This window comes from Octopus bimaculoides, chromosome 2 (assembly GCF_046866305.1).
Source record: "Octopus bimaculoides isolate indiv1 chromosome 2, ASM4686630v1, whole genome shotgun sequence".
In the NCBI taxonomy this organism is placed as follows: Eukaryota; Metazoa; Mollusca; class Cephalopoda; order Octopoda; family Octopodidae; genus Octopus; species Octopus bimaculoides.
The window spans coordinates 105,708,959-105,721,683 of record NC_142929.1 but is presented as its reverse complement, the minus strand read 5'-3'; the positions used below and the strand labels follow the sequence as shown (position 1 = coordinate 105,721,683).

General features: G+C 36.4%; 1 protein-coding gene across 34 annotated transcripts in view; it reads right to left on the bottom strand.

Annotated features, from left to right (window-relative positions):
- The window catches only part of LOC106878324 (calcium-activated potassium channel slowpoke), a 329,393-nt gene that overhangs the window by 189,633 nt on the left and 127,035 nt on the right, over window positions 1-12,725 (bottom strand). For all 34 annotated transcript variants that reach the window (XR_016240707.1, XM_089347381.1, XM_052978540.2 and 31 more), the window contains exons 4-6: window positions 12,123-12,234; window positions 9,978-10,129; window positions 4,833-5,003 (exon numbers count right to left, since the gene is read on the bottom strand). Coding sequence is in view for 33 of the 34 variants with exons in the window: in XM_089347381.1 (XP_089203507.1) it covers window positions 4,833-5,003; window positions 9,978-10,129; window positions 12,123-12,234 (435 nt within the window). In the remaining variant the exon portion in view is untranslated. The remainder of the gene's footprint in view (window positions 1-4,832; window positions 5,004-9,977; window positions 10,130-12,122; window positions 12,235-12,725) is intronic.

The window sequence follows — 12,725 nt, the reverse complement described above, 5'->3', positions numbered from 1 at the left end:
TGTGTGTGTGCGTGTCTTTGTGTCTGTGTTGTCCCCCACCACTGCTTGAAAACTGGTGTTGGTGTGTTTACATCCCATAGCTTAGCAGTTCAGCAAAAGGAACTGATAGAATAACTAGCAGGCTTAACAAAAATAAAAATTTCTTCAAGGTGATGCCTCAGCATGGCCACAGTCTAATGACTGAAACAAGTAAAAGATAAAAGATACTTACACATGCACACATATGCTCACATGCATACACACATACAAGTATTTTCTAAGAAAAAGCAAGAGAAACAGACAATCATCCTTTAAATCCAATCTATTAATGGTATCATAAAAATTTGTAAGACATTCCAAAGTTTCTCTATTTAAGATTCTTTAAATGAATATATACACACCCTTGGTTGTGTGTATCTACAAAGACACAAAACACATAAATGCAGGTGCATACACCTACATACATGCACACACTAGTTCAACCACACATTTACAAACACCAAAAGCTGTTTTAAATCTAAAAGTCTTGTCATTCTGATAGCAACTGATTGGAACTTCATGGAGAAGAACTTGGAATAAATCTCAAAGAAAGCAATACACACATGGATGGATGTATCTCCATTGTTTGACAAAGAGAATTCAGTTGTTCAATCAACCTGCTCATCAGATCAACATATTTGTGGCTCTTTCACACACACATGTACACATAATGTATTTCTAAGGCAGAATCGGCAGGACACAGTATGTGACAAGGCTATACTTTTGAATTACAGATACAATTCCTTCAATGTGGTTCTACACAGTTCCCAGGCTGAGCAAAATGAAGCATGCTTGGTAGTTTAGTGGGTTGGTGTTTCTGAATGTAATCCATTTAGATATATATAATATACAGACACAAAGATATGTGTGTTATGTAAAAACAGAGCAGCTAAAATATGATCAGAGAATGTACCAATGAAAATGCAATGCTGAATGTAACACGAAAGATTAGGTTAATAGTCCAGTTTATGAATACTGTTCCAGTGAAATAGTTTGAAGGTATTTTCTTTTCAAATAAAGCTAATGAGCAACACAGAAAAACAAAACAAAACAAACAAACAAAACCCCACAAAGGAAATAGAATACTTTTTTAATATTTTATAAGCAACAAAATGTGTTTCTCAAAGTTGTTTGATTCAGTTTGTAATAAAAAAAAGAGCTTCTTTAAAATGATGTACATGTCTATGTATTTGTAAGAATGTGTGCATGACACTAATTCAGTATGGCCACAGCCTACATTCACACATATACACACACATGTACATACTGCATATATGCATACATACATACATAAATACATACATACACTATATATATGTAGGGAGAGAGGAAAAGAGAGAAGACAAGAGATACAGAGGGAAAGAGATAGATAGATAGAGAGAGAGAGGGAAAGAGAGAGAGGGGGAGAGAGAGAGGGAGGGAGAGAGGGAGAGAGAGAAGGAGAGAGAGAAGGAGAGAGAGAGAGAGAGAAGGAGAGAGAGAGAGAGAAGGAGAGAGAGAGAGAGAGAAGGAGAGAGAGAGAGGGATGTATATCTACGTATGTGCAAATGTGTGCGCATTTGTGTATATAGTAAAAAAAATATGAAAAATATTGTTATTGCCAGAAATTTCAATTAATTGGCATACACTGGCAGAATAAAGGAATGGAAAACTTGCTTGAAATCTTATAGGTGGTCCATGATAGACATTAGTTAAATAATTTATTTAGCATCAGGTGAAATGGTAGAGGCATATGGATAATAATTCTTGAAGTGGGTTGAAAAAAAATAGCCATCATACTTTTTATGCTTATCATGTATTAATTCCTAGAACATCCCTCCTTCTCCTTATCTTCATAGCCATCATCATTATTATGTCTACTGATGTTAATTCTGAAGTGCCTGAGAAAAAACTCATAGGCAGGGTTTTTTTTTTAATAGTAAAAGGAAAATGTTGAGGTCAGTCCAATTCAGCTAGCTATAAAAGAACAGATGCAAAGAGAATACAGATATGTTTAGACTAGTAAAAGTGCAGTGACTATGGGGTTAGAGATCAAATGTTACAGAATCAAGCCTGATTATTTGTAACAGGATCAAATCTTAAATTGCTCTGGACTTTTCTCTTTCATCATTAAAGTTTGTGAGAAGCAGTGGCTGAGTGGATACGTTATACTCTTTTTATAATGAGTTCATATCTCATATCTCACTGTGGATTTTGAAGTTAAATGTACTTGATTTTAATTTTCTTTATTAGTTGATCTGAGGAGGAGAGCACAGACAGTTAGGTGAAGAAGATATTAGAAAGTTAGTAAAGATATTGGTGAATCATGCTATCAATGGAATTGTGATGTGTTTCTGATTGATTCATTTAACTCTCAAATGACTCAGATTAGGGGATTTTCAGAGATTTGTTGTTGTTTGAGATGGGGAGGGAGAGAGAGAGAGATTAGAAGTATTGGATAAAAATACCTGGACAAAATCTTGCAGGTTCGAGACTGGTATAACAGAAGGAAGAGATAAAGCTGCAATGAGTGAGATCTTGTAAAGGGGAAGTGTACACAGACAGCTACTTTGGAGAAACAGAAAGTGTTTTAAGGAAGTGAGAAGGAGTTCTTTTCTAAAATGGCAAGGATGTCATCTGAGGGAGATTTGGCTGCAGTTTCTAGTAAATCAAGAACAGATAAACCCAATGTAGGTTCAATGACTATCTAGCAATAGCATGGGCCCTCAGAAATTCTGGGCTGGCATCCAGCATGCTGGAAGACCACTGGAAGCAAAGCTTTTGCTAAAGCATGTCTCTAGAACCTGTTTGAAGCCAGGCTACGTCTGCTCTGATAATTGGTGGTGACTTAGTCAGCGAATTCCCTATGATGGCTGACAATAAATAGCAAGCTGAGCTGCTATGGATCAAATTATCTCAAAGTGTGTACATGCAGGCATAACTGTGTGGTAAGAAGCTTGCTTCCCAACCATATGGTTTTGGGTTCAGTCCCACTGCATGGCACCTTGGGCAAGTGTCTTCTACTGAAGCTTCAGGCTGACCAAAGATTTATGAGTGGATTAAGTAGGCAGAAACTGAAAGAAGCCTGTCGTGTGTATATATATATATATATATATATATATATATATATATACACACACACACATCTATGTGTCTTTGTGTCTGTGTTTGTCTGTCTATCATTGCTTAACAACTGGTGTTGGTGTGTTTACATCCCCATAACTTAGCAGTTCAGCAAAGAGACCGATAGAACAAGTACTCTTGAAGGCAGTGCTCCAGCATGACCATGGTCAAATGACTGAAACAAGTAAAAGACTGTAACCAAGACCACTTGTGAACTCGTACTTTCACTGAAACTCCGAACATGAACTCAACACCTCAACAGCAAATGATGACGATAATTACAGTGTCAGCGCTATCTGAAGTACTTACTCTCCCTGTGAGTTATTTATCAAATTTGCAAGCTGGATTTTTGGGCTACAAGCAGAAGCATTACTTTATCAGCTGTGGTCAGCATTCTTGAAGGACATAATGAACTTGTTGGTCAGAGCCAGCTCAACCCACCTCAGGTGAATGCTGTTGTAAAGCAAGTAAGATCAAGAACCATGTAGAAGCTCCCTCTTCTTTCTTGACCAAGTACTTGAAGTGTGTTTAGTGAGTGAAACTTTGTCTATCAACTTTCATCCTTTATCTTTTACTTGTTTCAGTCATTAGACTGCAGCCATCCTAGGGCACTGCCTTGAAGAGTTTAGTTGAGCAATTTGACCCAGTATCTATTTTCCTTAAGCCTGTTACTTACTATATCAGTCTATTTTGCCAAACCACTAAGTTATGGGGGCATAAACAAACCAGCACTGGTTATCAAGTGGTGGTGGGGACAATCACAATTACAAAGACACACACACAAAAACACACACATATATCACACACACACACACACACACACACACACACACACACACACACACAATAGGCTTCTTTCAGTGTCCATCTACTAAATCCAGTCACAAGGCTTTGGTTGGTTCAAGGCTATAGTTGAAGACACTTGCTCAAGGTGCAGCAGTGAGACTGAACCTGGAACCATGAGGTTAAGAAGCAAACTTCCAACCACACAGTCACACCAGCACCTCGTCAATTATTCCTTGGAAAGCATTTATAATGTAAGCCTGATTAATAAATATAATTTTTTCAGAAATGTTATATCTTCATCATCATCATCATCATTACACCTTTATCATACTCACTAAAACTATGTTGTTGTTGTTGCTTAGCCCCAATTGTTCAATTCAACTCTGTTCCAGTGATTTTAGGACTATATTAACCAATGTTTACTTTATAATCTTAAGACAACAGAACGTAATTTGAGGGAGATTTGGTTTCAATTTCTATCCGTTGAATGACTTCGTAGAGATTCCCATATTGGCATAATGTTGTTGTGTTTTGACCCCAGGTCAGCCTTGATCCTGCAGTAACCATTCTGCATAATATATCTTGGGTTACATTATGCCTATAACCGGCTTCAACATAGATTCCAGCTACACAAAATTCAGAAGGTATTTATTGTGAAACTATGGTAGAAGACATTTACTCCAAGAGCAACAAAGTGGGATTGAACCCACAACCACATGGGTTGCAAAATGAACTCCTTAATCATATAGCTATGTCAGCACAACCATACAGCCATGTCTGCACCCATTGTATGATCTGAAGGAGAGTTGGCTGCTATTTCTAGCAGATCAAATAACCATGCAGAATCTTTTAGCTTAATGCCTGGCCATAATAACGGCTTAGATTAAATGCTATTGAAAGAATAACAGCAAATAAGATTTACTTACCAAAGAGCATAGGATAAATAGTACAATAAATATTCTGCCGAGAACTGTTTTGGCATAGATATCTCCAAAGCCCACAGTTGACATTGTAACCAGTAAAAAGTATAAACACTCCCAATACGTCATACTGTTTGGGTTTTTGAAGTCCAAGAAAGGATCACCGGAATTTTCAATCTACAAGACAAAGTAAAAGATAGATATAAGATGAAGGGAGAAGACAAGTCAAGAAAAATTCAATTATATTACAAATGTATTATCTGTTTGGTTGCGAAAAAACGAGAAAAACTTTAAGGAGATGAAAATAAAGCTGATAGTGATTAAGATGGTTATGACAATGATGGTCGGGACGATAATGGTGACAGGGATGATTTTATTGTTTAGTTACAGGTCAGCCTTAATTGTGAGCAGATCTACAATTAAGGGCATTCTAGCTATGATAATCTTGCCTTTGTTTTTTCAGACAGTGTAATGTTGGACTACATTATCCATTTTTTTTTTCCTTTTAAGATAACAGGGTGTGATTTGAGGGAGATTTTGGCTGCTACTTCTTGTAGATTCAGCAAACATGCAAAGGTTTCTTCATTGGCTTGTAGATGTTCTCTCATTGTTGTTGTAAATGATGATGATAACAATGTTGACGTTGATGATAATGATGATGGTCATAAACAGGAGGTAGAGGTTAATGTTATCATGGCCTGGGGGATAATTATGATGATGGTGGTGGTAGCAGTACCTGACTCTATGTTTCAATACTCTCACTATCATCATGCTTTTAAAATATCCAGTAAAATATTAATAGTGGTGGTGATGATGATGACGATTATGATGATTGTTACTATTATTAATGAGAGAATTAGAATGTTGGACAAAATGCCTTTTGACACTTTTTGTAACTTTTACACTCCAATTTCAAATCCTGCCAAGACCAATTTTGCCTTTCACCTTTCTGGGGTTAATAAATTAAAATACCAGTCAAGTACTGGGGTTGATATATCAACTATTCCCTATCCAAGCCTTGTGCCAATGTAATAAATTATTATTATCATTATAGACGTCGCACAGTATACAATATCGTGAGGTTGTTGACTGAAGATATTGTGTCTACTGGTGGGGTTGTACTGTTTGACAAGGACCTCCACAAGGACCACCACAGCCTCTCCTACTGTAACAACTTCACTATTTCCTTTTGCAATGATCATCATAGCACTGATGATAATGCTATTGATGATAATTGTGAAAATGTTAACAATAATGATGAATTTGTTGATGATGATAATGATGACCATGATGATGATGACGACGACAACGACAAAACAAACAGCCTGTTGCAACAATAGTCTGATTACTAATCTAGCCTTCTAGTTAATTAGAAAATACTAACACAGCCTTCTGTCAATCTTTCAAAATCTCATTAATTTCTACAAGGCTTTCTTAAAATAATCTCCATATTTTTTCTAGTTCACTTATATATATATACATACATATCTGTATATACAATCTTTGTAATTATGAAGATCAGTAGAACAAAACTTTAATGATAATATGAATATTCTTCACACATTTCTCTTTCAATGTATAAAAATGCACATGGAATTCTAAACACTGGTTGTATGCTGTCTGATTTAATTCACACTATATCATCATCGTCATTTAACATCCATTTTCCATGTTGGCATTGGTAAGATAGTTTGATTGGAGATGGTAAGTCAGACAGATGTGCCTGGCTTCACTCTGTTTTGACTTAGCTTTTACAGCTGGATGTCTGTCTTAATGCCAATCGCTTCAAAGAGTGTAGTGAGTGCCTTTTATGTGTCACTGGCACAGGTGCCTTTTACTTGTCATTAGCACAGGTGCCATTCACACATCACTGGCACTAGGCCATGACCAGGATTTCACTTAATTTGATGCATCTTCTGAAACACAGCAATTCACCAAAAGTCCCAGACACTTGTCATCACCTCTGTGAGATTCAGCATCCTAAGATCACATTTCACCACCTCATCCCATTCTTCATGGGTCTACCTCTTCCACAGGTTCCTTTCACAATTAGAGATTGGCACTTCTTTATGCAACTGTCTTTGTCCATAAGCATCACATACAGCTGTCCTCATCCATAAGCACCAAACCAGTGCAGTCTTCTCTCCTGCACACTACATCTGATACCTCTTATACCTAATTTTTCTCTTAAGAAAACTTACACTCTGTTGTACATGTACACTGACATTACACATCTAGCAGAACATTCTAGCCTCATTTCTTTCAAGCTTTCATATGTCTTCTACAGTCACAACCCATGTTTTGCTGCCATGCAATGTGGCTGTTTGCACATAGGCATCATATACAAATATTATCTGTGTTTGTTTGTGCATGTGTGTGTGTGTGTGTGTGTGTGTTATGTAGACAAACTGATTCAACAAACAGTTTGAAGCATAAATATATTAAAATAATATATATCATCAGTGAAACACCTACCAGAGATGAACTCCAGACTATGCTGAGGTCAAATGGTTTCTGCATTGCATCAAACTATACACCTTTTTAGTAACACACAGAATGCTTCTGATTGTTTTGAACCTGGAATGTTGGCCAGTTCAGCACCCTGGACCTATTTACTGATGCCTGTTATCATACAGTAGATGACTTTGACTCCTGAAGGTATTTATAATGCACTAATAATTCCTGGGCAAAACTTGTCATTCTCCACTCTCTTCAATGCCACAATGTTATTGTCTTCAAACTGGAAGACAAGGGCAGCACTATTGGGGCAAGGCAGGTCAACTGAAGCTATGTGACAGCTCCAGAACACCCTCTTCTAAAGACTTTTGCCTTCAGATCACACACCCCTCTACCTACACAGTGTTTCCTTTACCATCTGTCAAATCTTCCTCTCCCTCCTCTCCAACTTCTGTCAATCTTGTCATTCACATCTCTGTACCTCCACTACATACTTCTTCCCCAAGATCCATAAGCTGCAAAACTCCAGTTGTCCGATCATCTCTGCTTATAACAACCCTACTGAATTCATTTCTGTTTGCCTTGATGCCCTCCTTTCACATCTTACCAATTATTTTTCTCTTCTCAACCACTTTTCCTCTTTCACACTTTTCCTTTACTTTTCTTGTGATGAAGGCTAGTGCCTGAAATATGATTCTTTCCCTTCCTTTTTAAAACTTGTTCCTCCTGTTTGGTCATGTGCTTTTGGTTTTTGTACATTGCTTGTACAACACACACACATATATACTCTTTTACTTGTTTCAGTCATTTGACTGTGGCCATGCTAGAGCACCATCTTTAGTCGAGCAAATCGACTCCAGGACTTATTCTTTGAAAGCCTAGTACTTATTCTATTGGTCTCTTTTGCCAAACCGCTAAGTTATGGGGACTTAAACACACCAGCATCGGTTGTCAAGCGATGTTGGGGGGACAAACACAGACACACAAACATATACACACATACATACATACATATATATATATATATATATATATATATATATATATATATATATATATATATAGATATGCACCTATATATACAGGTGGATGTTGGTATGCACATACCTGTACGTATATATGCATATACTCATTTACTATTTGTTTTTACATGACTGAACGTAACTTCATATTTTCCGACGCTACTCTATCTCTATCTCTTTCTCTTTCTCTTCCTCTATCATTTTTTCTCCCTCTCGTTCTTCCTCTTTACTACTACGTATCTCGCTTTACCCCTCTCGTTCTTCCTCTGTTACTACTACGTATCTCTTTTTTCCCCCCTCGTACTTCCTCTCTTTCTCTTTTCCTCTCGTTGCTCACCTATTCTTCTACTTCCTCCCTTTGTTTCTCCCTCTACCACTCTCTCTCTTCCCCTTACACCGGCATGGTCACATGCTTCCGGTCAATAATCCTTTTCTTCCTTGGCTATCGCCAAGCAAACACGCGAACTACCTCGTCCCTACTTTCAAGTTCGTGCCTCACAGCGTTCATACACAAATAATTTTTCTCGTCTGGCCGTAAAGCCTTTTCTGTTTGTTTTCCTGTCTTATTTTGTGTCCGCCACTACATTCCTCCATGGCAAGATTTAATTTGTGTATACAAATTTAATTTGCGGTCCATGGGAAGAGCCGTTTTAACGATGCGTCCTGCCCAGCTCTTCGAAACGCCGGTGTTAAAACAGGGGTAGCTGATGAAGTAGAATGTTCTCTATGTGGCTTGTGTGTTTTCTCGTCTACATTTGGTTTGCAATGTCCTGTACCCAGATATGCACCTATATATACAGGTGGATGTCGGTATGCACATACCTGTACGTATATATGCATATACTCATTTACTATTTGTTTTTATATATATATACATATATACGACGGGCTTCTTTCAGTTTCCATCTACCAAATCCACTCACAAGGCTTTGGTCGGCCTGAGGCTATAGTAGAAGACACTTGCCCAAGGTGCCATGCAGTGGGACTGAACCCAAAACCATGTGGTTGGTAAACAAGCTACTTACCACACAGCCACTCCTGTGCCTATGTATATATACATATATATATATAAATGTATGTATATACTTATGTACAAATGTATGTATGTATGTATGAGTGAGTAGACAAATGAAAGAAAAAGGCACTAAATACAATTAGTAGGAATTATTATTTAATACAGTTTGATTTGGCGCCATGCAACTTAAAGTTTTGCAGGTTTCTTGCAAAAACTTAGCTCATTCAGGCTCGGTTAAGCAAATGAAGAGATGCACTAAGTTCAAAATGGGTACTGGTAACTGGGCTACTATTGTTCAAAATGTGTCACATGGTGTTGTTAGAAATGAAATCAGCATTTCAGTGACACCAGACGCATCAGAAAGGAGAATTTCTTGGACCACAGAGCTGAACAAGAAGCTGGTGGAGTCTTGGTGTCAGGTCAGCCTTTGAAGGGACTGGGAGGCTGACAGAAACACATGCATAGACATCAGACACCCACTCGGTAAACACACACACACACACACCCTCATTGACCATTTCTTTATCTCTACGAAATCACTGGAAGATGATTAAATAATACAGCATGACCATAGAGTCTACACTGTAAACTATTTCTATTTGCAAATGAACAAATAAAGTACAAGAGAGTTATTATATTAAAAAGGGCAAAACTCACCAGGTGCAAGAAACCAGCTCCAGCCAACCACATGCTTACAAAAAATGCCACGAGTTGTGTCAGCCGGATCATAGTACTGGTTTTCAAAATATTGAGATATTGGAGAATATCGGGAATTGACACAAGCCGTAAAGCTCTCAGGGAGCGAAGACCTACAGGCAAAAAACAAATAATAATAATTATTATTTCTAACATAAGCACAAGGTTTACAAATTTGGAAGAAATGGTTAGTTGATTAAATCTAATACAGTATTTGACCCAGGAGGACAAAAGCAAAGATTTGAACACAAAGTAAAACTATGCAACTAAATATTGCAAGTCATTTTGTCAATTGCTGTACTGGTTCTGCCAATCCATTGCCTAGTGAGGAGAATTTTATTAATATTAATTTGGTTTTTCCTAAAAATGCATAAAATACACATTTCATGCTTATTTTAAGTATGGAAATCATGAAAATATGTTAAAAAATAGTAAAATCAATAAAATATAAATCTAAACCTATTTAACACTTAAAAACTAATAATTCTATACAATGCTTTATATAATCTTTTATCTGTTTCAGTTATTATACTGCAGCAATGCTGGGGCATCACCTTAAAGAATTGTAGTCAAACGAAATTACCTCAGTACTTATTTTTATTTTTTTAAAGTCTAGTACTTATTCTATCAGTTTCTTTTGCTGAACCATTAAGTTATGGGGACATAAAGAAACCAGCACTGGTTATCAAGCAGTGGTGGGGTACAAACACAAATACAAGCACATATAGCTATATACAAGCTTCTTTTAGTTTCCATCTATCAAATCCACACACAAGGTTTTGGTCAGCCTGAGGCTATAGCAGAAGACACTTGCCGAAGGTGCTACATAGTGTAACTGAACCTCAAACCATGAATTTAAGAAGTAAACTTCTTAGCACACAGCTATGCCTGTGCCTATAAACATAGATTTATAAATAGTTTGTTGTATGATTACAATATTTATTCCAGTCATTAATTCTCAAAACATTATCATAGTTTGCTTATATACATAGTTTGCTTATATACACCCCTTAACCATACTTATATACATCCTTAACCACAATACCAAATTAGCCAAGAAAGAGCACTTTTAATACTACAAAAATAAACACATTAGATGTAAAATGTAAGAAACAATGTTTAGCAATTAGGGAAAGCTCTCTCTAAATAAGCTAGCAAGCAGCAGTGTTCATCAGTTTTAGATTTAGTGTAGTAACATAAATATATTCAGAAATGCTCCATACATAAGACATTACTTATAACAACCCTCCCAAACACAAGAACTCATTATTCATAGCTGCCATTTTCTAATGCAATGACATATATAAACATTTCCATCTTGCAAAACTCTGATCATAATTCCTCTTTATCTATGCAATTTCTCTCAGTGAATTCCTAAAACTTTGTGTAAGACACACAAAATACTGGGAACATAATTGTGTAAGCTGTACGTTTAATCAACCACCATTAACCACTAAGCAAGAAGTTTAAGCTTCAACTCTTTGATTAGGTATTGTCTGTGAATTTCAATTGGTAATCAGTTCCAGTTTAAAATCTTTATATACGTAAATGCAAAAATGAATACTATAGAGGATAGTGTCAATTAAAATACTTAGAGAATAGCATCATTAGAAGAATGTCATTATCTTTCTCATGTTACTGAAAGCTGAATATTGCTAGTCTTCATTCCTTTTCAAGCTTTTCTTTGACTGAATTTTGATTTTGTGGGGTCAATGTCTCAATTAATCATGATCTATTGTTAACTGTATTAATAATGAATTGTAATATAAAATGGGTTATTGTAGCAAAGATTATCATTGAGTAGTAGACTTAATTCATCACCTAGTTAAACACAACCACTCTACACTTGGGTGCCTTTAGTGGTGTTTCTATTCCAAGTATTCAAGTCAGGTCTGTGGTTTTAGGACAACATTCTCCCAAGAGTCACATATCAGTCCTGATCAATGTGGTAGGGTCAGATGTAAGAGAGCTGGATCAGTTCACAGATGAAATGATACAGAATTTAAACAAATGATACATTTCTGTCTTATCTAAACCAGATAAACAGTAGAATAATTTTGCTGATAGTGAAGAATTTGATAAATACATTATAAGTGAAATACTCACCTAACCAATTTCGGTCTAGGTAGATGGCCACAAAAGATGGTGGAATTGTAAAATAGTCGACAAAAGAGAAAAGCTCCAGCCAAAACCATAGTTTATCATTTGCAGCAACAAACTGGAATAGAAAACAATCTTAAAGTATTGATTTAATAATGGGTTCGATGAGTTGCTATAGTCTGAGCCAGTTCTTATTTGGACAAACAACTCTGTAGGTTTAATTCTTAATTTTTTGTTTAGCTAAATACCTTCTCTAACACCAATCACTTTATAAAGTATACCAGGTCCATTTTGTCAGGGTACAGCATTAGTTTATTTTGTGTGTGTGCGTGTGTGTGTGTGTGTATATATATATATATATATATATATATATATACCTTACTTGTTTCAATCATTAGACTGTGGTCATGCTGAGGCATGGACTTGAATAATTTTAGTCAACTGAATTGATTCCAGTACTTATTTTTTTTAAAGCCTAGTGCTTATTCTAAGTTATGGGGATGTAAACACACCAACACCAGGTGTCAAGTGATGGTAAAAGACAAACAAAGATACACATGCACAAATACACACACACACACACATACGATGAGCTTCTTTCAGTTTTTG